This window comes from Scheffersomyces xylosifermentans, assembly GCF_036884685.1.
Source record: "Scheffersomyces xylosifermentans strain CBS 12540 chromosome Unknown RJT20scaffold_4, whole genome shotgun sequence".
Lineage (NCBI taxonomy): Eukaryota > Fungi > Ascomycota > Pichiomycetes > Serinales > Debaryomycetaceae > Scheffersomyces > Scheffersomyces xylosifermentans.
The window spans coordinates 1,079,681-1,105,742 of NW_027042942.1; the positions used below are offsets into that span (position 1 = coordinate 1,079,681).

General features: G+C 40.5%; 13 protein-coding genes and 2 non-coding genes across 15 annotated transcripts; 9 read left to right on the plus strand and 6 right to left on the minus strand. All coding sequences in view use genetic code 12, as the record gives it.

Annotated features, from left to right (window-relative positions):
* Positions 1-675: 675 nt before the first annotated feature.
* Positions 676-1,848, plus strand: RJT20DRAFT_135119 (uncharacterized protein; the record flags this gene model as incomplete). Its single annotated transcript, XM_064918372.1, has 1 exon — positions 676-1,848. The coding sequence occupies one exon, from the start codon at positions 676-678 to the stop codon at positions 1,846-1,848; it is 1,173 nt and encodes a 390-aa protein (XP_064774441.1).
* Positions 1,849-1,981: 133 nt separating this feature from the next.
* Positions 1,982-2,896, minus strand: RJT20DRAFT_141015 (uncharacterized protein; the record flags this gene model as incomplete). The annotated part of the gene is made up of 2 exons (XM_064918622.1): positions 1,982-2,567; positions 2,886-2,896. 2 exons carry the CDS (start codon positions 2,894-2,896, stop codon positions 2,258-2,260), a joined length of 321 nt encoding a protein of 106 aa, XP_064774442.1. The 3' UTR covers positions 1,982-2,257.
* An 841-nt stretch (positions 2,897-3,737) lies between these two features.
* Positions 3,738-5,384, plus strand: TRM1 (tRNA (guanine26-N2)-dimethyltransferase; the record flags this gene model as incomplete). The annotated part of the gene is made up of 2 exons (XM_064921585.1): positions 3,738-3,914; positions 3,999-5,384. 2 exons carry the CDS (start codon positions 3,738-3,740, stop codon positions 5,382-5,384), a joined length of 1,563 nt encoding a protein of 520 aa, XP_064774443.1.
* Positions 5,385-6,144: 760 nt separating this feature from the next.
* On the minus strand, positions 6,145-6,423 carry RJT20DRAFT_5754 (uncharacterized protein; the record flags this gene model as incomplete). Its single annotated transcript, XM_064920785.1, has 2 exons — positions 6,145-6,204; positions 6,256-6,423. The coding sequence occupies 2 exons, from the start codon at positions 6,421-6,423 to the stop codon at positions 6,145-6,147; spliced, it is 228 nt and encodes a 75-aa protein (XP_064774444.1).
* A 1,889-nt stretch (positions 6,424-8,312) lies between these two features.
* CCE1 (cruciform cutting endonuclease) lies at positions 8,313-9,323 on the plus strand (the record flags this gene model as incomplete). The annotated part of the gene is made up of 1 exon (XM_064918373.1): positions 8,313-9,323. One exon carries the CDS (start codon positions 8,313-8,315, stop codon positions 9,321-9,323), a length of 1,011 nt encoding a protein of 336 aa, XP_064774445.1.
* Positions 9,324-10,534: 1,211 nt separating this feature from the next.
* Positions 10,535-12,481, minus strand: RJT20DRAFT_135122 (phosphopantothenoylcysteine decarboxylase complex subunit; the record flags this gene model as incomplete). Its single annotated transcript, XM_064918374.1, has 1 exon — positions 10,535-12,481. One exon carries the CDS (start codon positions 12,479-12,481, stop codon positions 10,535-10,537), a length of 1,947 nt encoding a protein of 648 aa, XP_064774446.1.
* A 1,952-nt stretch (positions 12,482-14,433) lies between these two features.
* RJT20DRAFT_5757 (signal peptidase complex catalytic subunit) lies at positions 14,434-14,934 on the plus strand (the record flags this gene model as incomplete). The annotated part of the gene is made up of 1 exon (XM_064920787.1): positions 14,434-14,934. One exon carries the CDS (start codon positions 14,434-14,436, stop codon positions 14,932-14,934), a length of 501 nt encoding a protein of 166 aa, XP_064774447.1.
* A 680-nt stretch (positions 14,935-15,614) lies between these two features.
* RJT20DRAFT_t78 lies at positions 15,615-15,688 on the plus strand. The gene has a single exon. It is a non-coding gene; the product is annotated as a tRNA-Asn (tRNA).
* An 8-nt stretch (positions 15,689-15,696) lies between these two features.
* RJT20DRAFT_t79 lies at positions 15,697-15,769 on the plus strand. Its single transcript has one exon. It is a non-coding gene; the product is annotated as a tRNA-Thr (tRNA).
* A 398-nt stretch (positions 15,770-16,167) lies between these two features.
* On the plus strand, positions 16,168-16,947 carry RJT20DRAFT_96147 (3-oxoacyl-[acyl-carrier-protein] reductase (NADPH); the record flags this gene model as incomplete). Its single annotated transcript, XM_064921615.1, has 1 exon — positions 16,168-16,947. The coding sequence occupies one exon, from the start codon at positions 16,168-16,170 to the stop codon at positions 16,945-16,947; it is 780 nt and encodes a 259-aa protein (XP_064774448.1).
* A 36-nt stretch (positions 16,948-16,983) lies between these two features.
* RJT20DRAFT_44062 (uncharacterized protein) lies at positions 16,984-19,069 on the minus strand. Its single transcript, XM_064920159.1, has one exon. It carries the CDS (start codon positions 18,907-18,909, stop codon positions 17,020-17,022), a length of 1,890 nt encoding a protein of 629 aa, XP_064774449.1. The 5' UTR covers positions 18,910-19,069; the 3' UTR covers positions 16,984-17,019.
* A 708-nt stretch (positions 19,070-19,777) lies between these two features.
* On the plus strand, positions 19,778-21,427 carry RJT20DRAFT_96110 (uncharacterized protein; the record flags this gene model as incomplete). Its single annotated transcript, XM_064921612.1, has 1 exon — positions 19,778-21,427. One exon carries the CDS (start codon positions 19,778-19,780, stop codon positions 21,425-21,427), a length of 1,650 nt encoding a protein of 549 aa, XP_064774450.1.
* Positions 21,428-21,452: 25 nt separating this feature from the next.
* BUD22 (Bud22p) lies at positions 21,453-23,093 on the minus strand. Its single transcript, XM_064920158.1, has one exon. It carries the CDS (start codon positions 22,954-22,956, stop codon positions 21,478-21,480), a length of 1,479 nt encoding a protein of 492 aa, XP_064774451.1. The 5' UTR covers positions 22,957-23,093; the 3' UTR covers positions 21,453-21,477.
* An 84-nt stretch (positions 23,094-23,177) lies between these two features.
* Positions 23,178-24,948, plus strand: RJT20DRAFT_128235 (tRNA:m4X modification enzyme). The gene has a single exon (XM_064917233.1). It carries the CDS (start codon positions 23,367-23,369, stop codon positions 24,825-24,827), a length of 1,461 nt encoding a protein of 486 aa, XP_064774452.1. The 5' UTR covers positions 23,178-23,366; the 3' UTR covers positions 24,828-24,948.
* TMA19 (Tma19p) lies at positions 24,915-25,592 on the minus strand. Its single transcript, XM_064917234.1, has one exon. It carries the CDS (start codon positions 25,543-25,545, stop codon positions 25,042-25,044), a length of 504 nt encoding a protein of 167 aa, XP_064774453.1. The 5' UTR covers positions 25,546-25,592; the 3' UTR covers positions 24,915-25,041.
* Positions 25,593-26,062: the final 470 nt, after the last annotated feature.

Here is a 26,062-nt window from a genome sequence, read left to right on the forward strand (position 1 = left end):
CTGTCATTTTATTCTTATTCTTCAGTTTCTTATTGTTTCTTCCTGTTGTTGTTTTGTTTTTGATATTGTTGATCGATATTTGTTGATAGTATAGTGATAGCGGTGTTGTTGTTTTTTAGTGAGAGATACCTATTGTTTTCATCCTATTTGATCACAGTTCCGTTCGCTCGTACAATCCGGCAAGAAACTTTCTTATTGACGTCGTCTCACGGAGTATACTCGCTGACGGGCCTAAAAACTATTCGAATTCGGTACTTTCGTTATTGCTGAGATTTGATTCCTGATTCCCGATTGCCTATTCCTTATTCTTTTGGAGTTCGTTCGTTTATCTCGAATCTCGAATCTTTAACCACAGTTTATTCCTATAATATTATTGTATTGTATTGATTGTATTATTACCAGTATATTCTACGATATTATATCATCTTCATTACCATCATCTTATCGTTTGTCGCCGTTGTTGATCTCCACCAATCGAGAAAACTCACCCAAGACTAACCCTGTGGATTCTCATTATCATCCATCTCATACTGTTTTGACTCCACAAGTACAAGCCGTGTCATCTCAGAATCTTGATCCAACCCCGATTCTAAACTCCCCGCCAGGACTAATCTTATCCAGCACTTGCCTTCCTTACCTTCTGGCCAAGATATCCTCAAACATTACAGCTTCCTAATGACCACCGCAGCCGCTTTGGTCCAAGACGAAATCGTCACCATAGAAGGCTTGTTATCTTCGATACCCTTCACCGCCAAATCCCAGGAGTCGTTGTCATACTTCCTCAACATCTACAAGCTCAACTACCGCTCGCTTCAGAAGCTTAATGATCAGCCTTTCAAGTTCCCTATCGAGTCCTCCAAGGTACTCAAGCTCGGTATATCGCTTGGTAATCTCATCAAAACGCTCCAGCTTGACGAAGAGACATACGAACAACAAAACCAAGAACAGAAGTCTTTCATCAACGCCGTCAACAGCTTGAAGAGCCCTGCTCAAGCAAACCCAGCTCCGACTTCAGCCCGTGGTCCTCGTGGAGCCGGTTCTGCTACACCAACACAAGAATATAACCCATTCAATCCACAGACACCAAAGAATAACTTGAGCTCGCCAGCACCAAACGGTGCACCAGCTACTCCATCGCATGGAGGACACGTTAACCAACCACCTTACCAGATCAAGTTCATGACCAACTTATTGATTATCCTAAAGAATTTCGATATTGGATCTTCTGCAGTTCAAGTCAGCCAAAATGGCCCTAACTCTTTTAACAACGGCATCCCCAATAATAACACCGCCGCGTCCATTAATTCCCATAACAGTGACTTGAACTCCACGAACTTGAAGCTCCATGAAATGACCACAAGTCATTCCACTTCGACCCTTACCAGCCACGGAACAAATGGTACTAATAACAGCTCTAATGCTTCGCCCATCAAATTGAGCTCGAAGCAGCTTCTTATCGAGAAGCTTGAAATTAATATCAAATTAGACAACATCTTAATCTACCGTGTTTTGCTTAAGTTGATCTTACAGGTACTTGGAACCTTGCAACTTTATCTTGGTAACTCTGCAGATAGTGGTGGTGCTATGTTGGCTAGCCCTAGCAGCATAGGAGCAGGAGCTGGTGGTGTTGATTACGCTGAGAATTCATCCATCTTCTCTTCTAATTCGCTTAATACCAATGATTCAAGAGGATCACTAATGACCATGGATGAGTACGTTCGTATCATACAGCTGATTGTAAGTCGTATCTCAGCTGGTATAATTGAACCATTCATTAGGTTGATTATAGTGGAGTTGGTTGAGAATAACGTTCAGCACGATTTTAACAAGTTGGTCAACAGTTTGTAGACTGTATTTATTAGTGTAATAAAATGGACGACTGAGAAAGAGAAAGAATTAGTGACAATAGAACCTTTTGGGATGTGATAGAGTAGTATTCATATTTGATCTAATCTTGTACCTTTGACTTCCGTGTTTGTATAGTTTCATTAAACATTTATTATCATTACTATGTACATTTAGTATGCCTTTGAAGGTACATTTACCTAAAGCAATGGCTATAAGAGGCAACGAAACCTCGTTGTTAGTTAGCAATAGAGTGAATTTGCCATCCATAGAAAACATTTCCAATTGAAACTGCTATTCCATCGGGTTATCTAAAAGGATTCTAAGTAGATCACCCACCTAAAGTGACAGGTTTAGCACAGCATGGTAGTCATGGTTTTCGTTCTGTCGACAACGACAGGATGAGGTCTCCTTATATGAACCACCAATCTGCTATTCTTCTCCATAACAAGTGGCTGAACCTTCTACCCAACACTTTACCAATCATTGGGAAAATAATGAAGTTCACCAAGCCGTTTATCTGTTTGAGGCTTTCTTCCCATTGCTCCTGGGCAGTCAATTCGTAGGAGAATTCCGAGTCGATTTCGTCATCTTCGTATTCGTCTTCTGTTGTAGTCATGTAATCGTCTTCGTTGGCATCTGGATAGTTTATGATGGCCTGAAGGCGATCTAATTGAGATTGTGTTTGTGAAAGAGCTTGAGACATTGGAGTTATTTCTTGACTTTTGGCAGTTGGTACAGGCAACGGTGTAGGTAGTCTATTAGACTTCGTACTATACTCTTTGGCGGCTCTTTAGCGGCTTATAAGATTATGGGGTTAGAAGCGTCGGCAAGATTATGTCGAATTCGGCTTCAATGACAATTACTAGATGACTCAATGATATTCACCACCTTGTTAATCCACTTCTAGACCTCGATCAGATACAAGTGCCCTTAAGATCAATTCCTTTGACAACAGTCATAGAGTTCGTTTTACAGCATTTGGTAATGTCGTAAATGGTTCTTGTTCCTGTTTTATAATGTCGGTTTGCCTCCTCTACTGCTGCGACATTTTGAGAGTGTGTGTTACCTACTGATTGAAAGATTAGGTGGTGGTGGTATTGACCAGAGTTAGGTATAATAGATATTATCTTGTGTGAATTAGAAGTGTACGACTATTTATGTAGAGCTTATTTGTGGCATTTTTTTGTGCGTACAGAGTTATGTTGTAGACCACGAATAGAGGATGTTGAAATCATACTTTAGAAAAACCACCAATGGGAGTACATCAGGTTAACGCTAGTAGCTTAATTTAATGTCTAAAATATGCAATTTATAGAGGATTTAGGTATTCTTTGAAGAAGCTGAATCGACTATCCTGTTCAACCACAAGAACAACTATAGACATCCATTTTGGAAGTTTAGTGGTAACCAGAGAATTACTGCAAAAGTGATCACAAGTTCGCTCCAGATTTCGCACCCATTGGACTGTTTCATAATGAGAAGAACAAATTTCATCCACTTTTTCTTTGAGAGTTTAAAGATTCAGACGTCATCTCACCATCATCTTAGCACTTGCATGTACTGCTAAAGAATGCCAGCTTTCTATGTGATCTTTATACCACCACATCAAGACAGTTCTCCTTCCACCTATGCGACATCACATCCATCCCAAATACGACATTCCACTCACAGTCGCGACATCATCGGTCGCATTCAAAAAAATAGACAATATACAGGATCGAAAATTTTCAGGTGATGACTGCAAGAAACGATAAGATGTACCTACCACAGACAGTGATGATTCAGAGTGAAAGATTGGGGTATATATGATCAGAATACTTCGGTCGCAAGTCAGAAGATTCTCGTTGAAGATGAGTACCGTTACTGAAAATTTACAGGCTTCTAGTGCTATGAACAAGGAAGGAAAGGCCGAGATCTTCAAGGAAGAAAGGGTGTTCTACAACCCAATTCAGCAGTTCAATAGAGACTTGTCTGTGATGGCCATTAAGGCGTACATTGAATTACGAGATGAGGCCTTCGAGGCTAAGCAAGCGGCAAAACAGGCTAAGAAGGACAATGCCCAGAATGTGGAAAAGAAAGACAACATTCAATCCGAAGACACTAACAATGCTGCAAAGGAAGAACCATCAGATGCAAATAATGAAAAAGAGGCTCTGAACCCCAAGCGTCGTAAAATTCAAGCAAACCTTCCTAAAATCAACGTTCTCGAGGGATTGAGTGCTACGGGATTGAGAGCTATCAGATATGCTCATGAGATTCCAAGAATCAATAAAATTGTTGCCAATGACTTGCTTCCCACTGCTGTGGAGATGATCAACCGTAATATTGAATACAACAAGGTGGGAGATATCGTAAAGGCTAACCAAGGAGATGCCACGAAGTTTATGGGAGGAACAGATCAGAAATTCCATATCATTGATTTAGACCCATACGGAACTGCTACCCCATTCATTGACGGAGCTATTCAGTGTGTAGAAGAAGATGGTATGTTGTTGGTTACTTGTACCGATGCTGGTGTATTAGCTGGCGCTGGCTACCCAGAGAAGTGTTTTGCATTATACGGAGGTAACAATTTTGGAAGCTCGTTTATTAATAGCGAAACCAACCACGAAGTTGGTATACGACTCATGTTGCAGTTGATCGCTTCTACTGCTGCTAAGTACAAGAAAGCCATAGAACCAGTCTTGTGTCTCTCCATCGACTACTACTTCCGTATCTTTGTTAGAGTAAAAACCCGTCCGATTGAAGTGAAGAAGTTGAGTAGTCGTACTATGATTTCATTCGGATGCAATGGATGTGGTCACAAGGTCAACCAGCCCTTGGGAAGAGTGAAGGGTAATAAATTCCAATACCCAAAATTGGAAACTGTCAGTGGAGACTGCAAATACTGCTCTTCTTACTACACTGTGGCGGGACCAATGTTCTTACCACCATTGCATAACCAAGATTTCATAGACAAAGTTTTGAAGATTAACGAAGCCAGTGACAAGAATGTCTACGGCACTACAGAGAGAATCAAAGGAATGTTGACATTGGCCAAACATGAGTTAGATACTCCATTCTACTTCAATTTGAGTCAATTGGCATCTATCTTCAAGTCGAATCCAATTCCTATTCAAGAGTTCTCCAGAGCCATTGGAAATCTCGGATACAACATATCGCTTACACACGCTAAAAAGAATTGTGTAAAGACCGATGCTCCATGGGAAACCGTATTACAAATTCAAAAAGAATGGATGATTCAGGCTAACCGCAAGTTCCTCGAGCTGATGGAAGGAAAGGATGATATCAGTGAAAAGCAACAAGCCAAAATAAATGCATTGAAAGAGGACATTGCACATAATGTCAATTTGGCAGAGCATTCCGTCGGCTACAAGGTTCTCCAAACTTTGAAACCACTTGAGAGTGCCGTCATTAACTTTACTGACGATAACGAGCAAAGTCAACAACTACAGAAGTTGAGAAAGGTTAAAATGGTTCGTTACCAGGAGAACCCCACTAAGAACTGGGGCCCCATGTCTAGACCCACTAAGTAATTTTACAGCCGAGTCACTACCAACCTGCTCACTTTTCAGGATTCTTTACAGCCGGTTTCTACGGATGGGCTTACGGCTATAAATAGAATATCATTATAATTACACAGGCAAGTTGCAAATCCGTTTCACATACTCTTTTTGTAGCATCATAATGACCCAATGATGCATAGTCACTATCCGGATTGAGCGAACCAGTGGAACAAAGGTCACGTGAATTACATCACACCACTGCTACAGGACCCCGTCTCAGGCGGATAGCAATCGGAAAGGCGTCCAGTTGCTGGTATGCAGTATTAGTTATCTTTAAGTAGGTGAATGCAGGTGCTGCCGTCATATTGTTCCATATTTTTACTGGGATTACTTTATTATTTAGAGGAGGGGCGAATGTGGAAAAATTTTCAGATAGGCAAATTAGATTGGTTTGCCGGGTAGTGAGGAACTTCCACATTTCTCTACAAGGGCATTGGAGGCGCTTACCATTCTACATAGTATGGGTAATAGTTTGAGGAATATGAAGATAGTACTGCTGACGGTCTCCAAATCATCGTGTATTATTAAGTTTGATAGATATCATAATATGACCATTTACATGAACATATAGAAACATCGAACTCTAACATTTTATAAATTAAATATATAAAATTATAATACTTATTCGTATTCAATTAAGGAGAAATAAAAAAAGGTGGAATTAGTGTATGACTGTGTATGAACTGTAGTGTGCTAAATTCGTTATCAACTAACGGTAAAACAAAATATATTACAAATGATCGACTGGTTTAACATCTTCAGAATGTCCAGCCTTCCAAATTAAAAATGACTATTATTTTAATTCAATATTAATGTTTCAAACTTAGAATAACAAAGCAACACCGGCAGCGGCAACAGCACCGACAATACCAGCAGCACCCAATTGAGCAGCACCGGAGTCAGTGGAGGTGGTACCGTTAGTACCGTTCTTGGTAGCGTTAGCAGAAGCGTTAGCAGCGGAGACAGCAGTAGCAGCGGTTAAAGCGATGATGACAGACTTGAATTGCATTGTGAAGTATTAAAGTAGTTAGTAGATTATAGATCTATTACGAATAAGTGTGTTATTGAAGAAGAAATATAAATTTTGCTTCTGAGAATAATGGGAAGACGAGCTGTATTTATACGGAAGTCCCAAGGCGATACAAAAGGGAGAATACAAGAGAATATGGAAAAATATTACTCATAACGCAGAGATGGCTGGCTCCTGAACATACAAAATGGTGGCTGTGGATAAATGTTCTGCAAATTTTACATCCTTCTGGTATAATATAACCTTAATTGGGAAATAGATTGGGAAAAAAAATTGTGACAAAAGAAATTCAATAATTTTTTGGGAGCAAAAGGAGTTATGAGAGGACACAAACACGAAAAATACAAATGGAAAAAAAAGAATTCGGCGGAATACTCACGAAACTAAGAGAAGTTGGATGCTAAATACAGGAAAGCAATAACAATGCGCAGTATGCAGATCGGTACGCTTTCTCTTCTTTATTTGACTGCATGTAGACCTATACTTCCCAATTTTGACGAATGCGGTAGCAATTGTCTTTGCCGCCTGCATGTCTTTCTGTGGAATGGGATGAGTGCACGTGCTTATTAATTTTCCTAATTTGGTATTTCCTCTTATCTACATAATATTTCAACCCAAGTAATATTTCATTTGCTCGCCGTATCGCTGACGACGATGAGGTAAAAATATTCGAGGTTGTATAATTGCTGAAAGGGCCCCATCAGACTTGACATGACGACACTGTCGCATGCAAATGTGCTTGTAATGATGATTCCAGTGTTAATACCTACGATAACGATCACCGAAATGACGAAGTTGTGAAACTGCAAATCTGCAACAATAGTGTTTCAATGAAGAATCTCCTTTTCTTTTCTCCACTGTAGACAGGACATTATCGTGTCATAATTCCAATTCCACCCATCTGTACATCAATCTGTACCTCAATCTCTAGCTCTATCTTAGTGCATCCACACCACAACGTTGTGGCCTGAACAAGACAACTCAATGCAACCAAGAATTAACCGAAGTCTTGTCATCGAACAACATCTGCCCGACGGTTGAGGGCCCAAGGGCAGAGCAGGTGATCGCCTGTCCTTCCCTCCTTCCCTTTGGTCGCGGTACCCAATACGGAATAATTATTTTTAGAATTAGGTCCTGGCACCCATTAGATCTTAACCTTACTAGACATCGTCCGGGGCGTAACTTTTGGGCGTGGTTTTGCTAGCATTGCCCTGGCCCTCCCCCAGCAAAAAATCGACGCACTATTGAATAATCCCGGTGACATTTGTCGTTTCCTGTTCCCCTACAGATCCTGCCAATCGAAAACTTGGCGTTTGCTTGGGATCTGCCCGCCTTACCCACTCCTTTCTTTGCGGAGCATCTCTCCGTCGTGAACGCACGGCAAATTTATGAACGAACGAGCTTATTTTTAGCATCTTTTGGCATCCATGCTGCACTACTGACCGCCTCCCCCATTCTGTGGCGAAGCTCGAGTAACGCGCGAAAAGGAAAAAAAAAAAACTTTTCGTCTCCTTCAAAAACCCTGTTCTGTCCTGCACCCATCCCTACACTTAATATAATTGGTTGCAGTAGAAGAACATCCGCCTCCTTTGTTGAGACCGTAACATCAAATGGCTTGTCGTCTAACGAGGATAGGGGTACTTACTGTGCGTGTCCCCCCACTATATGCGAATTACGACGTTACTTCGTGAATATACCCGAAAGAGGAAAAGGTGTTTATTGAAAGGTTGCTCCAGGGCTTCATAGCCGATAGAGTCAATAATAGTGAAGTAGACGTGTTTACGGGTTTGGATTTGTAGAAGAGGCGACGCCTATTGAGGGTTTTCACCACTTGTATTCGGTCAGCTGTGATTCCACAGCATCCCCAGATGCCCCATATAGATGTTCTAACAAAGTACAAAACTACATCTCTCAATCAATTAGCGTTGTTATGTGGCTTGCCGACTAACCGGGCCAACAAAAGGTCACGAATTGAGTCCATCGTCAATGGGTTGAATTTGGCGAGAAAATTGCCGCCAAAAGTCAACATCCTCTCCATAGATATCGGTATCAAGAACTTCTCATATTGCCAGGTTGATTCGGCAAACTTCGACTTGGAGAATCACTCGGTGGTGAAACATTGGGCTAAAATAAATCTTCATGACAAGTACGGAAGCCAATATAAACCGCTAATCGATATCGATACCCTAATTGACTCTAAGCGCTACGTGAACTACATGTGTACGAGTTTACTAAGGGATGTAGTCGATGCTCCGGATATAGTGGTAATGGAAACGCAGAGAACGAGATCAAATAATAATGCCATTACATTGCCGAATGTGCTATTGAACTACACATTTGAAAATATCCTTTATGCCAACTTATACAACTCCTTACCTAAAAGTATCATCATTCCCATGACATCAACTAATATGATCAGTTTCTGGGTCAATAGGTTTGTCACGAAAGAGTCGCTAAAACAGTTTTCGAAGTCCTCAAAGAAAATACGGCTGCAATTGTTCTTTCATTGGCTAGAGCAGAAGTCACATATGAAGCTTCCTAACGAAATACAGGATAAAGGAACGCTTATGACATACTTGAACTTACAAAATGGCGAGAAGATTGACGATTTAGTTGATAGCTTACTTTACAACATAACAATCAGGACGCAATTATCAAATCAAATAAGTCTACTCAAATGGCTAGACCAAGATTTGAATGAGTTCATAATACGAGGGAATCTATACCAGTTGAGATCTATATTCGACTTGATTGAAAAATTAGGCTTAGATTGGAATGACGATTTTGAGCCTTATGTCGATTATTTCTTCAATAGTGGGAAGACTTCCACGACGGACCTGTCGATAAAGGAATTCCAGCTGCTAATGAAGTTGTACTGACTGTGTTATACTTGCATGTAACATAGACGTAATCAAAAGTCAAAACATGCAAGCTTCCCTAACCTCTATGCCTGTAGATCTGTTAGGTCACTAACTCTACATATTACCGTGGGGTCCGTACTTGTGCCTACAATGTAAGCAACTTTGGATAACACCACCATATCGCTGCCGAAGTGGTACCACACGGTCCTATCGGAAGCGAACCATTTCGCATCGATAATAACATAGACTATTTACCATCTGTTCCACTTTGGGAACATGTGCATCTGTTCTGCTGTCAAGAGCAACGTTCTTAACGTATGAGCACGACCAAAATTAAACTTCCAATAATAGAACTCAGGTACAAAAAATTAGACGAACAAATGACTAAGTGTCAGACGGAAGAGTGACCATTGGCTACCGGAGGTTTGTTCGAGCTCACTGATCTTAAAAGCTGGGAAGAAGACTTTTCTACTCTCGGCAGTTCGCCCTTATCGGCCCGTCAGCATTGCTGCTGCCGCCATGGCCGTTGCTGTGCTTTAATGTCCCACTAAATTTCTGGCCATTTATTTTAACTAGTTAATGCAGCTAGGCTAGAGCAAGTAACGGGTAATGACTGTTCTTGCATACAAGTGTAATTTGCAGCCTCGATTTATACATGTTGCATTAACCAAAGGCAATGGTTGATATGGAACGGTTGGGAGTAAGAGCAAGCAACAAAGTACGCTATTGCCACTCATCATAAGTTCAGATACCGTGTTTTTAGGTTTCTTCTATACTTTATGGAAAGACTTTATGGAAAGAAATACACAGAACTTCGTTTCAGGTCATAGCCCAACAATTTAACACGGTAGGGAAGAGGCAATGCCATGTGAAATTTCAATTTATGAGACAGCAATTACCTAATAGAGTCAAGGAGGTGTGAGACGGAAATTGGTACAATAATACAGACAGTACGATTCAGAGGTTCGAAGCAACAACTGAGCCATGGTCGTCTACAAGTCTCGTATGTTTCAGTACAGATATTAATGTACAAGGCTTACAGAGAAGCAGAATTGGAGATCGTCCCAATTGCACATTCATTAGTGGAGAATAATTTGAATAGTAAATGCAATGCACTTGCGTTTACAAAGTTGTGTACTTACTATCAACATCACTATCTTTAAAATAAATCACTACTGTGTAAATAGTCGTACTCCTTTCACCAACTATTCTTGTTTTAAAGAAATAATCTATATTATGTTCTGTGTTTCTTTGGGGATATTGATCTTTTGAGTTATGCCTCTTTCTTCCAAATTTTCTTGTTCTTCTTGTTCTCCTTCTCCTTCTTGATCAGTGATATCAAATATCATTTCATCATTATCATTAGTTTCTTCATTAGTATTAGAATCCCCTTCCTTGTGTTTCCCTTCTTCAAGATCTTCGTTGGTGTCGTCCTCCTCTTCCCCTTCTTCATCTTCATCTTCATCGTCATCATCTTCGTCATCTTCTTCATTATCCTCTTCTTCATCATTCTCCTCTTCATTCTCATCGTCCTCTTCATCGTCTTCATCCTCTTCTGCAAGTAGTTGCTCGTCTCGTTTTGTTCTCTCAGCTTTTATTAATGATATTTTTCTTCTGAGAATATCGACGATATCCGACCATTCTCTCATTCCTCCCATCCCAATATCTCCACAGACTAAAACTTTTTCGACAGGCTTCAACACTTCAATACCATAGTCTGCCGATGAGATTAAGAGTAATTGTTTGGCTGTAATAGGATGCGTGTACATGAAAGTATTCATTGCCGGAGCGACTAATATTGGCTTTTTGATTTGACCAGACGTAGATGGGCCCCAAGACCGTATTATTGATGTTAACAAGTTGTCAGCTATACCATTGGATATTTTGGCTAGAGTATTTGCAGACAAAGGAGCAATCAACATTATATCCGCCCATCTTCTCAATTCGTTGTGCAATATCATCTTATCGAATGGATTTTTAGGCTTCTTGTTGACACCCAAGTAATTTGAATTGGCATTAGTTGCAGTTGTCAGCTCCGTCGTAGATGTTGTTGTGGTATTTAAGTAACTTTCACTGTAGTTTGCCCACTCATCTTCGTCTCTCCAGATTTTGACATCATTGTGGATCTTTAAACCACGCAAGAAATGGCCAGCTGCCTTTGTAACTACCAATTGAATGGATATTTTTGATGTACCGTAGATTTGAAGCAACTTGTCTATAATGAATGGAACCTTGATAGTAGCTACAGAACCAGTACATGCTAAAAGGATGTGTAACTTTCCATCGTCTTCCTTGGACAAATACTGCTGGAAAGGTACCGGTGGTCCTACTGGAGAAGCCACAACGGTCTTCTTAGACTTCTTCATCGAATTTCTGCGCGATACATTGGCACTATTGTTACCAGAATTAATTTTGATAGGTTGGCTCTGAGTGACCGTTGTTGTAGGTGTCGAAGATTGAAGTGTAGATGCCGCTGGAGGTCTCGAGAATGGAGGAGGAGAAGGCGACTTGTGTCTAAATGAAGTATTGTCCTTACTTGAATCAAAGGTGAATGACAGCTTCAACGCATTGGGAGAAGTTTCAACTGCAGTGGGAGAGTTGACTCGTGAGGAATTAGCACTTGAAGAATATCCCACTGAGCTATTATTAATTATGTTATTACTGCTGTTGTTGGCACTCTGAGTTGATGGCTTGGCGAACTGGGACCCATTAGGATTGTTTCCATGAGTAATCAAAAACGACAATACGTCGTTGGTGGAATTCTTCCGTGACGAAGTTGTCATGGAAGTTTTTCTTGATACAGGCACTGGAGGAGCTCTATCTTGGGTGGTCACATTAACAACCGAAGGTTGAGCTGATATCGTGAATCTTCGGGCTCTTTCTTGGCCGTCCAAGTCTCCAAAGGACACCGATTGGGATGTTCTCATGGGAGTAACCGACTGGATGATTTCCGATCCATTGCCGCTGTTTTCGAGAATTTTCGGGCTGCTTATAGACTCGTCGCTCTGAGGAACACTGAGGATTTGTGGTGCTACTGGTGGTGGAGGAGACGAGGTCTGATTTCTGGTAGGTTTCTGGAGCGATCCTGATTGGGGCTGGGGAGTCTTATCTGAGGACGACGGCCAATCTGAAGCCGGTTCTTTGCCCGAGGATCTGAAAGTCGGAGTCTGACTCATCGTTCGGTATAGTTGATCCCAGAGAAGGTTCTTTGCAGCGAAGTCCAAGAATCAACCCGTAGTTCTTAAACCCAGATGTGTCAAATCAAACAACCACCGTCTAGTAAAATTAGCAGCGGTTAACTTTTGGCGGTAAATTGAGAAATACTCACAAAAGTCGAATTCTCACGGTTTTCCCGACTTCACAGTGTAAGGGCCCGAAATTGAACGAATGCGGTAATAGAGAGGTAGGTGAGGTATGGTGGTGAGGAAGGTGAGAGTGAGGGTGAGGAGGGTGAGAACAAGGTGAGAACTAGGGTGAGAATGAGGGTGAAGGAGCGTGAGGTATGGTGGTTCGATAGGTGAACGATGAAGTTAGTTTCAATGAAGAGGTGATAATGGTTAACGGGTAATAGTTAACGAGTTAGGGGTTACGGGTTACGGGTAACTAATGGGTAACTAATGGGTAACTAATGGGAACTAATGGGTATTGAGTAATTAATAGGTAATGGGTTTTAGTGGTTTGTAAGCTTAGGTAGGTAGGTAGGTAGGTAGGTAGGTAGGTAGTGGAGTTATATCTAATAAGGTGACAAGTTATGGGTTTTGGTAGAGGCAATGAGGTGATGGAGTAAATAAATTCCTGTAACAGGGTAATTATGTGGTAGAGTACATCCATGTATGTAATTAAGAGGTAAGAGAAAATATGAAATATGAGGTAATGGAATAATTAAATGTTAGAGTATATCATGACCATATCATGACTATATCATGACTATATTACCAGAATTAGCATATAGAGATAATTAGGTATTCGGTTATATGTAATCAGGTATATGTAATCAGGTTACAACTTCAGACAAACGAGGTTACGAGGGAGCGATGTGGTGAAAGATGTGATGGTGTGAGATATCTTGAGCCTTAACGGATAGCAATTAGCGCAGATGATGTGTGATTATGAGTCTTGGAGACTGCTTATAAAATAGACGGAGTGTGAAATTGCTGATGGTTAAAGGTGTAGGTAAAATTTAATGCCTCATAGTTAACATGATGAGTAGCGTTGGGTCAAAAGAAAAGACAGATATGAATGAAAGAGAATAAAATTACAGTGGCTTGGGAGATCCGGCCCTATTTCTGTTTCTTGTCCAAGAGTCAGAGATTCATATTTGTCAATTCTTTGCACAGAGATGAATGGAACTAAGAAAAGCCAAATGAACCAAGTTGGCCGGGAGGAACTCTGTAACAGTTGCAGGTGGTAACGTGTGAAAGGGGCTCCCTTAGCCCCTTAAGCCATGAGTGTCCCCCTTAATTTACGAGCAAAGAAATGGGGAGTATAGCCTCTGTGGCATTTCGGATTTCTTGCCGTAAGTCAAGAAAATTTACGGATAAACTGATTTGAAGCGGTTGCTTCGTTCTTGGAGCCAAGGCTATGTAGGCAAAGTTAGTAGCATATTCTTTTTATCGTGGCAGTTTTGGGTGCGAATTTGTATGTTCAATAGTTAAAAGGTAACACACGTTGGGATGAGGTGAATCCATAGAAGAAAACACAACTAGAAGCAGATTTCATTAGCTATTGTCCTCCTGTCCTGTCTTCATGGGACGGTCTATTTACTTCTCGGATGAATCTTAAACAGAGCTTGCCAAACCACAAAAAATCCAACAATAAGCCATTCGGGCAGTTCTGAATCCATCGAGGCTTTGAATTGTCAATAATAAGAACAAACTCTTTGTAGTATGGGGGCTCGTCTTTTCGTTCCGAGGGATCACCTGCAGGGTCACGAGACATCAAAACCAATGGATCCACGACATTTTTTCCAATTCAGAAATACGACAAGTTTCCTCCAACCGCGACATTAACACGCTGGTGTAAAGAAATCTGTTTACTTCAACATACAGTTATGAATCGTGGAGAGAGTTAGATTGCACTACGGATACTCACCAGTACAAGCCATCATCGGATCGGAGACGTCGTAAATATGAACATCCGTCAACAATTGGTGCAATTCTTATCTTTGGCTTACGTTTTCACGTCTGCTTTCATACTCTGGAAGACGTTGTCTGTGGTGACGAATTCCCACTCGCCTATTGTAGTGGTGTTGTCCGGATCCATGGAGCCTGCTTTCCAAAGAGGAGACATCTTGTTCCTTTGGAACCGTGATCACCAAGCCAAGGTTGGTGATATTGTCGTCTACGAAATCCAAGGAAAGTCAATTCCAATTGTCCACAGAGTATTGAGAGAACACCATAACTCCGAAAAACAGCTCTTATTAACAAAGGGTGACAACAATGCCGTGGACGATCTTGGATTGTACGCAAAGAAACAAAGTTACTTAAACCAGAAAACCGATTTGGTCGGCTCTGTAAAGGGGTACTTACCTAAATTGGGATATGTAACTATATTGATCAGTGAGAATATCTACTTTAAGTTCGGATTGCTAGGCTTGATGTGTCTTTCCACGTTGCTTACGAATGAGTAATTTCGTTCAGAATCCTCAATCGGTCTAAAACTCCTTGTATATTAGTCTATAGAAAATGAATGACCCTTTAACTGATGCCAATGTAGAGTGAAACTTCTTGAACGAGTCGATGGAAGTCAGGAATTTGCTACAATCGCCTCAGAACGAAGGACGATTCTACCCATGAGCTATCAATTCCTTGAGTGGTAGCAGCTGTAGGAATTAGTGACACATAGTTCAGGACGAAAGTTTCATTGATTAGTTATGGGCTAACTTTTCCCAAAGACATATACTTAGCATAAGGAGCCAAGCAATTCTAGTCAGAGGTTTTGTTCAAATAGAACATCGGAAACATTGCAAAATCTATGCCTACAATTATACTGAACTTATGCCTATCCAAGTCCAATTATGAAAAATAGATGCAAATTTGTTGGTAAAATTCTTTTTTTGATCCCACAAAAAATAGGCAACACGTTCAGAATTCGAAGAAGCATGGGAAAATCTAATGATCATCTTCATCCTACCAAACCGAGCTTACACATGGTTCTTGACATACGATTCAAGTACTTCATTAGAATTTGCAACTAGTTTTTACGGTATATATGGTGGATTACGTAAGCAAAACTTTAAGGCGGAAAATTTTATATCACGTGAGTTTTAGAAAATTTGAAAATTTACGTAATCATGGGCATTAAAAAATTGACTCCGTGGCCAAGCTGGTTAAGGCGTAAGACTGTTAATCTTGAGATCGTGAGTTCGATCCTCACCGGGGTCGATTGTACTGCCTTTATGGCCAAGTTGGTAAGGCACCTCACTAGTAATGAGGAGATCGTCAGTTCGAATCTGGCTGAAGGCATCTTTTTTTTGCATTTAATGAAGTCATAAGGTACCCCTTGATAGTATCTACCTTTTGCACCGTTTCAAGAAGAGGAAAAGCTTTGGAATAACGTGTAAAGGCACTTTTTGTGTGCTTGGTTTCTTGGTGCGTATTAGGTGGAAGGATAGGAGATACGACAGTTCTTGGAACTGCCGTTAACTTACAAAGGTTCTGAAATTTCGTTTAGTGGACGATTCTATCAACAATCATACCATATCCAACAAGCACCACATACATATAGAAATTTGCCCTTCCACATATAAAATTTATAACATCCTCTTTTTAGGTCAGTGGGTGCAAATTCTTCAAAAATTTATTGAAAAAGCAGAAATTCGAATCGCGAAATGAATAATTTAATGATTCACTTTACTTCTAGTATGTATAAATTTGCAGGCCAAAAGGCGTTAGTTACTGGTGCTTCCAAGGGCTTGGGGAAGGCAATAGCGGAGAAACTAGCTCTGCAGGGTTGTTCTGTAACTTTGTTGGCCCGGAATGAGGAATTGCTTCGTAAAACTGTAGAACTGTTGCCTTTGGTTACATCTGGTCAGACTCATCAGGTTTTACAATTTGATTTGCTTTCAATTGTAAACGAAGCTTCCAAGACCAATAACAACACACGTCTAGCGACGAGTTTGGACGGTGTGTCGATTTTGGTGAATTGTGCTGGAGTTACTACCAAAAGTTTATTGCCTAAGTTGCAAAATGACGAAACTCTTTCTACTTTGAATTTGAATCTAGTTGCTCCTATCATACTAAGCAAATTGGCATATATACCGATGTTGAAAATGTCACGAAAGCTATTGAAAAATGGCACAGAAGATTCCTTCCAATCGCCAGTTATTCTTAACATTTCGTCAGTTCTATCATTCACGAATAAGGCAGTACCTGGAACTTCTGTTTATGCTGCCAGTAAAGCTGGGCTATTGGGGTTCACCACCGCATTGTCAGCTGAATTCGGTGGCCGAGTACGAGTTAATGCTTTATTGCCTGGGTTAATACCAGAAACTGAAATGGGTTCAGCTTCGAACATTGAAGCTGAGCTAGGGGCCGTTTCGTTGTCAAAAGTAGTTGACAAAGCTTCCGAAATAATAGGCAACAACAAGATCAATGGGCAATGCATCATATGTGATAATGATTCTACAGAATTTTTTAAGTGATCTACAGCCCAATTTGGATGCAAATAGAATTCAAAGTTATTTATTAATGACCATTTTATAATACATATATACTTATGTTTCGGATTGTTCAAACAAGAGGAATCTCATATCATCAACACTTTCGTTTTTGAAGCTCATCTTGTTACCATAGAGTTGTCGAAAAGATTTTTGGGCTAGCTCAAGTAGTTTTTCATCCTTTTTCTCCCATAGCCAGCTTAAGAATTCATGAAATACTGGATTGCTATCGTAGCTATCTGGAACCAAGAGATCGTTTATACAGAAGCTAACTTGCTCCAGTGAGAAGGGGGAATATATTATCTCTTCATCAGAATCTAGATAATAGGCTTGTAAGATCACCACTGATACCATCATTAAATGACTTTCATTACGTAGCTTTTTAAACATTGTGCTTAAATAGATAAACTCCTGTGGTATTTCCAGATCTTCGAGGTCCTGTGAAAGGGATTCTATCTGTTGGTATACTTTGCCTCCCTTAGTTTGAATGTACAGACATAGCTTTCTAATTGCCAGGAAGATTACCAAATTTCCTGGGTATAACGAATTGAATACGATCAATCCATCAGGAGCACAACCTAACCAGAGGTTGATAAAATCCTTTAGTTGTTCTAAGGAATTATTAAGTACGAAAAGCATATCTTCAGACTTGGTACAAGTATGAGCTTTTTCACGTGTAGTTGTTAGGATCTCGGCAATTATGTTGATTAATGTACCGTTGACGTTAGGATGCTGTGGAATCTTCTTTATAATCTCATATATGCTTGAGAGACATGAGATTCCTCCTGAATATTCTTTATCTATTTCTTCAAACACCATCAAGTTAATCTTACGATCAAGCATCAAAGTATCCAACATGAGTGAGCCATAATTATCTCCGTGGGAAAAGAAGGATTGTAAATTCAAATCTTCTATAAGCTTTTTCCAATATCCCACTTTGAAAAGAATCCAGAAAGCTCGTACATTTTCTTGAGTGAATGAAACTCCATTGAGAACGTCGATGGTGGTTCTCTCTATGTCCTGTGAGTCACGAACTCCACTTGTCCAATATTCATGAAACAAAGTCCTCTTTATTGATGCCATCATTGTACTATTATCCCCTTTCAGTTCTTCATGGAGCCAATGCAAAAGAACAGGCACTAGGGCAAACAATACAACCTTCAGATGGAATGCTACCAAATGGATCACATATCCAAGGAGAAAGTCCGCTCTATGAGATATTGTCACCATCGCAGGTTCTCCATTCAACCAATGATCAATGCTGTCCAGTAGCTTTGAATCGTACTCCTTTAGTTCAGGAGGCATCGTCTGGGAATCAAATAGTACTAGCTGGTTTAACTTGTAGAATGTTGATTTGGTGGATAATGCCATGAATTTCCCTATTTTGAAGGAACTTAATGTCGACAACCTAGTGATCTTATGCCGCTGTGAATGCTTTTCATCTCGGGCCATCAACAACGTACTAACAATACTTCGGAAGATCAGGAAAACTTCGCTATATCGCAAGTAAAGGTCCTCCGTAAACAAGAACTTAAGCGAATCAAGTCGTGAGCTGGAATCAGGTGGTTTAACTACTGAAAGAATGGCCCTTGCTACATCGTGCAGCAATTCCTGATTCAGATCAACAGCTTCTTGAGATCCAAACTCGTAATCTTCATCCGAGTCAGATTTGTTTCCCCATTCTTTACCCTTGATCCTCAATCCACTATTCGATTTCCGTATCTTTCTATTAGGTTCAATGCCCTTCGATTTATGACATGCTTCCAAATCTCCACTCACAACGGCTTTGTATACTAGGCTCGATGAGATGTTCAAGTGGAGCATCTTTGGGTACTTATAATTCATGTCGTTGAGCATGTGAATCTTGGCCAACAATGGCCGTACTATTCGTTTACATCTGGCAACATCTAGTGGTTCTGATCCCAAAGGTGATTTCTTTCTAGACATTACACCCGATTCTAGACTTTTTTAGCGGGCACTTTCACAATTAAATTAAACACCACAATTTTCTACACATAAACCCAGCCCAAATCCACGCCAACTCGTCTATACCTTTTATCCTTAAAACATCAAAATAATACCACCTTTCATTTCTTACCTTTTGCTGTGAAATTCTGTCGCAATCTCGCAATCGCCAATCGGTCGCAAAAAATCAGACACAAACTTTGGCTTTCGTTCGCACGCATGAAAATATTGGTTGTCTGTCTGATTATTCTCCACCATCCGTCAAAAGCTGTCTCAAATTCTGATTGAAACTCAGTTACAGCAGACACACACACAAACAGACACACAGACACACAGACACACAGACATCAATTGCATAACAATCTGCAGCAAAAAAGTGTCATTGGCTGCAAATATTTGTCTGAAGAATAGTCGTTATTGATAAGAGGCCATAAGTGTTTTTTTATTTGTTGTTTGGAATAGTTGTTTCGTGTGATCTTGATTTAAAATCGCTGGGACAGGTGATTGAAATATATATTTTGGAGAATTGAGGAATCAGTTGAATTATTTCACACTTTTAGATACCCATATCAACTCCGCTGTGTTGTAATATATATTACCACGAACAGCAATTGGTTGCAAAAGGCCAAAAGTCTTGAAGATCGCCATAACAGGTACTAAGTCCCTTCCACTAGTGGTCTAAATCGAGCAATTGAACACAATTGAGCATTGGGATACTTCCATGGAATTTCAGATCTTTACTCCAGACTATACAATATAAATTGAGGAAATAGCTCCAACTAGACAGTTGTCATTAATTCCTTTACATTTACATTGAGGACCATAAAAGATACTTTGAATATCACCCAAAATGATTCCACCATTGAAACTTTGGACTGCAGCAATAGTTCTATTGGCTAACTCGAATATACTTTCTGTGAAAGTCAATGCCGAGTCTCAGTCTGAATCTTCTTCCGAGTCTTCCTCTGAAGCTGTCCAAGCAGTCTCCGAAGTTGTCTCTGAAGTTGTACCCGAAACAGCTGCTGAATCCCATCCAGCTATTATAGGAGTTTCCCCAGAAGACCAGGATTTATATAAACCAGCAACCGGTCTAAATGGCCAAAAGATATGGAGATGTCTTAGTGATCCTTCAATTGTTCTTTCATACGACCAAATCAATGACGATTATTGTGATTGTCCAGATGGCTCAGATGAACCTGGAACGAATGCTTGTCCATACAATCCCGAGAGAAAGTTTTATTGTAGGAATGAGGGCCATATTCCAGGCCACATTGAAAATTACAAGTTGAACGATGGAGTCTGTGACTACGACATTTGCTGTGACGGCTCAGATGAGTACATTACTGGAAAGTGTGAGAATAAGTGTCCTCAGATCCACCAGCAGTTTGAAGAATATAAAAAGCTGGTGAATAAGGACATCGAGAAGTCACTTCAAATCAAGCAACAATTGATCGAAGAAGCTCAAGCTAAAAGAAAACTGAGCGAAGACACCTTGAACGAGTTGAAGGAAACCCTTGCAAAGAAGAAAGCAGAGTTAGAAAGATTAAAAAAGGAGTTCGAAGAAAACAAAGATGTTTTAGAGGGTGAGGTAGCAGAACTGGTCTTCGACGAATTATCCCCTCATATTGAAGAATTGTCTAGCCTGGTCAGGAGTTATGAGAAGAAGTTGGAGACTCAAGAGTCCAAGATCCTTCATCTTGAAAAGATTTTGAACGGCTTAGTCCAACATTACAACCCCAACTTCAATGATGCGGCCGTAAAAGACTCAGTCAGCAAGTTCCAAGAATATATCTCCAATAAGGAAGTAGAAGTGGGCGAAGAGCTCTCAGAAACACACAAGGTCTTGGAGGTTTTGGCCAAGAAGTCAAAGTCTATTTCATGTACTCCCTATGATAGGCCAGACGTGATTGAGCCTCAAACAATTAAGTCATTATTACAGCAAAGGTTCACGTTTTATGCACAGTTGATTTTGGCAAACTTTCTTCAAAAACCAGCAGACGCCCGTGAAAGCTCTGCTCTCTTTGAGGAGAAGAAACCGGCCAAGTCAGCTACCGAGTACAACGAGGAAATCGAGAGCCTTGAGAAGGAAATCAAGTCAATTGAGTCAGAAATCTCCATATACGAAGAGGATTTGGCCAAGGACTACGGTGCGAAGGATATCTTAAGAGCTGTTGCATCCAAGAGAGTTAATGGAAAGATTGGAGAGTACTCTTACAGCTTAGGATTCACAGACTCGATCAGCCAGGACGGAGTTCTCATTGGTAGCTTCGTCGAATTCAAAGACAACAAACTCATTTACAAACATGGGGCAAAGTGTTGGAATGGTCCTAGTCGCTCAGCAGATGTCGAACTTATCTGTGGTCCTCAGAACAAGTTATTGACAGTCAGCGAACCGGAGAAATGTGAATACTTGTTTGAGCTAATTACTCCAATAGTTTGTGAGAACTTTACAGAAGAAGAGATACTTGCCAACTTCAAAATAGATTACAACCGTTTATAATGTCAGTTAAAACTATGCTAGTTTAAATAAATGCTAATGTTGTGATGAGTCTAATCAAAGGTGATCTTTTTACCTTGGAACTTGACATTCTTGAGTTTCTCCTCAGCGATCCTCTTGGCTTCCCATGAAGGATGCATCTTGGCCTCTTGGACAACGGGTACCTGTGGTGCTACTGTAGGAGTCGAAGATCTTGACTTTCTATCTCCCAATGGTTCTACATTGGAGCCGGATGGAGCAGCGAGCTTAGCCTTCAACTCTCTCTTACGGCATCTCTCTTCGTACTCCTTTTGTCTCTGTTCTCTTTCACTGGCTAATTGCTCCCTCTCGCTCTTTATATGCTTGGCTTCCTTACCATACTTTTTGGCCCAGATTTTTTGTCTGGCTCTCTGACCTCTTCTATTCTTTCTTTGAGTCGTTATTTCCTTCACCACCTTATCATTGTCAATGTCATCATCTTCGTCGTCAGATCCCCCAGAAAAGTAACCACTGGCCAATTGTGGAAGATTGTACTCTTTTGGAGTTTCCTTTTTCTTCTTCTTTTGGTTTCTTCCATCGCTTTCAGAATCATCGAAGAAGCTATCTTGTGAAGAGTCTGACTTTTCTACTTCAGAGTCTAACTCACTTTCTATTTCTTCCGATGGCTCCTCGTCCGTAATCTCATTATAATTGACATTTGGATCCAACTCTAGACGTTCCTCCTCACCATCAGAATCACCAACGAGTTTATCGTAGATAGCGAACTTTTCATATGCTTCATCAATATCCATTTCTCCCTCATTTTCATTTTCATTTTCATTTTCATCTTTATCGTCGTCGTCATCGGAGCTTGATTCAGAATCGGCTTCGCTACCATCTTGCTGTCCATCTTCTTCATCCTCAGATATGTCCTTTCCAGTAACTTTCTTTCTAGCGTCCTTTTCTTGTTTCGTCAAGTTTCCTCTGACAACTTTAAATGACCATTCAATCTCGCTTACGATACTCTTAATGTTCTTGGAGTTCCACAAGCTGGAGAAATATTTGTTCAATTCCTTATCATTTTGACAGAAAGTTATGAAGAAATTGGAAGGATTCGACTCGTTGGTCTTATCCATGATTATGCTACGAACCTCCTGTGAAATATACTTTGGAGGGTTTGTTTTCAACTCTTTGTTGATCAAAATAGATGCAGTTATCGACTTGGCCAACTTCGACTTGATTAAAAGGTCTATTTTGTCTTTTGAACCGAGAAATTCCACTACTGACCTCTTAATCTCGTCTTTGGCAAACTTCACTGTATCATTCTTAGCTGCTTTGGTGATCTCTTTTTCCAACTTCTTGTATGAACCGTAGTACTTTCTTTCGAAACATTCCAGTTTCAATGCCAAAATTTCACTTTCTGCTTCCTCTTTCGACGCTGGGATCCTTTTCAAGAGCTTACTGTTCCTTGCCGTCAACAACTTCTTGGTATGTGGGAATCTAGGCTGGTAGTTGTGGAACTTCGCTTCCAAGAAGTCGAGTCTCCACATCTGGTTATTACTCTTAGCTACCATTATTTAGTGGTTAAAAATAGGAATTTCGCTGAAATTTCGGGGTATATACAAATTTTAACCTAATTACTCAACTAAAATCTACTCAGATCACTTCTATAACAACAATCTGAAGCCAATATTCACCGTCTTATTACAATATTTCACCTTTTCACTGCTCTTCTCTTCTCTTCTCAGAAATTATTTTGTATGTGCGGCGAAAAAAGATTTTGTTGTATGCACCACCGAGAAGATGTAGATTGTAGCGCCGAGGATTTAATTACCCGAAGCAGACTCAATGGCATTTTGGTGGTTTTAAAGATGGAGAAAGTATGAAGAAAAAGAGTGGTGGAAGTATTGGTTTCGGGTAAGAAAGGTATACTGTAGGATAGCTGGATGTGTTGCAAATTAGCAAATTGAGAGTTTATTTAAAAATGCTAGCGTTACCAGAGAAAAAGAAGAGAAAAACCGAACAGAAGAAAGACTCTTCTAGGCTTCAATGTGGATACTTCATGCCCAAGAAGAATAGGCTCTGTGCCATGACTCGAAGAGCTGACCAGAAATACTGTTCTGAGCATATGATTTACGACACGGAGTCGGAGAAAAACGAAGGAAATGGTGAAAAATCGGTTCAAACTGATATAAGGGTGCCTTGTCCCTATGATGGTAACCATACGGTTTGGCTGAAAAGTTTGAAGAAACATATGAAGAAATGTAATGCTAAGCCTGTAGTTCGTCATGAAGTTTGGTTTGTCGAAGATATCAATTGTCTGTTGAGAAGTGAACTTTATAATGAAGAACAAAATGAAGTGGATCAAAGCAATGCTGCTACGGAAAAGGCTTCACAATCGCCAGATTCTAAATCAGAAGAGGACTCTTTCAAGAAGTACTTGTCTATTGTTCAAAACACTCATTTCGAACCGTTACAATTCAAGATCAGTGAACACATTGGACTCCATGAGAGGTTGGAGATTGCCTCGAGGCAGAAACATGCCAAACAGCAATCCTCGTTGATCGGGAACTTGAGAGATGCCAACCTTTTACTGTCCAACAACTTCTTCGTAGAGTTCGGATGTGGAAAGGGAGAGCTCTCTAGGTTCGTGAATCTTTGTATACTTGAAGATGCTAAAGCAGCCCAAGACAAGCTGAAAGAGTCAGTTCCCGAGTCTACTCATTATGGTTACGGTTTCATAGACAGAGGGGTCAATAGAATGAAGATGGATCAGAAGATACTAAAAGATAGCAGAGAGTCCAACACTTCCATCATTCCTAGAATACAAAGAACCAGAATCGATATCAAAGATCTTGATCTCAATGCCTTTATAGACAAGGCTCAACCAGAGAAGGTTGTTGGTATCTCCAAGCATCTTTGTGGTGCAGCCACGGACTTGACGTTGAAGCTGTTATTGAATTCAACGCTTTTAAATGAGGATAGCTCCAAGTTTGGAGGTCTTCTCATAGCGATGTGTTGTAGACACGTATGTTCATATGACCAATTACTTCCTCAATCAAGAGAGTTCTTGGCAGAGCGTGGATTTGGCACTGCTTCAGCTTTTTCAGCACTTCAAAGAATGGTTTCATGGGCCGTCTGTGGAAAAGGATCCAGCAAAGGTAATGGTAAACAAGCTGAGGAAGACGGCAGCGAAAACGATGAAGAGATTGACGAAAATACCAATTCTAAGACGCCAGAGGATGATCCAGTGGAAAATAGCAACTTGACTTTCGAAGAGAGAGAGGAATTAGGAATAATTGCTAGAAGGTTAATTGATGAAAGTCGAGTATATGCATTAAAGAGTATTCTCAAAGACAATTATGATATAGAGATGTTCTGGTATGTGCCAAGAGACGTGACGTTAGAGAATGTGTGCCTCTTTGTCGCTCCAAAGGCTAATTGAGCAGATTTGTCCTAGTCTAGGGCCTCGAAATAGGCATAATTAAATGGGATCAACACCAATTGGTCTACATCATTACAGCATAAATAGAAACAAAAGAAAAATACATAATATTTGACTTTACTAGTATTAAATATGGAGTTTCGAAGAACTAAAACATTCCTGAAGAAAGCTAACTCGTGTCATGAACAACACGGGAGACAACCTTCATCAAAACTTAGACCTTGTCAGCAGACACACCGTGCTTCCAGATAGCAACGTATGGGGTGGTACCGTCTTCACGGTAGTTCAACAAGACAACCATTCCATCTGGGTCCATGGACTCACCGGTGTAGAAGTCCCAGTCGTTGAAAGAACCGACAACCTTCTTGACGTAGGCAGTGGCACCCTTCTCGAAGGCCTCGACGGACTCAGGGTCCTTCTCAGCTAAGTGGGCCTTGATTCTCTTCATGTAACCCTTGATGTAGGTCAAGAAAGACTTCTTGTCGAAAGAGGTCTGTTGCAATCTGAAGGAGTAGACGACGTTGTTGACAGTCTCAACACCATCTTCCAACTCCTCGGCAGCGTCTTCAGCAGAAGGGTTTCCACCGATGTCGATGTCACCGTTACCGACAGTGACCATGGCACAGTCGGCCTCGTAGATGGCTCCGTCAACCTCCTTGATGTCGTAGGCATCAGACAACAACTCGTCTCCGGAAATAACGTCAGTGTAGATAATCATCGTGAATGCTAGTCAATTGTGCAACAACTTGTGGTGATAAGAACGATGTTGATAAACGTTTTCAACAAACATAACGAAAAATTTTTATAGCACTGGAAAAAATTTTGAGATTGGAGCGAAGGGATCACGTGAGGAAAGGGATGAGGTGGTCCCAATGGGGAAAGAGCCGTGTGGTGGAAGTGGGAGAGGGTAGTGAGAGGGTAGTGAGGTATGGGAGAGGGAGAGTGTTAGTGGACAGTATTATGAGGTAGTGGAGAGTATTACAAGTGTTATATATTGTGGAGAGTATTATAAGTAGTGTGGGAGTGGGAGAGTTAATATCGAGGTATGGAAAGTATTAGCGGAGAGTGAAGGAGGGTAATAGAGGGTAGTGAGAGGATGAGTTAGTGAGTAGGGTATTATAAGTATTATAAGTAGTTATAAGTTGTAGAGAGCCATATAAGTGGTGGGGAGTATAAGTGGTGGGGAGTATAAGTGGTGGGGAGTATAAGTGGTGGGGAGTATAAGTGGTGGGGAG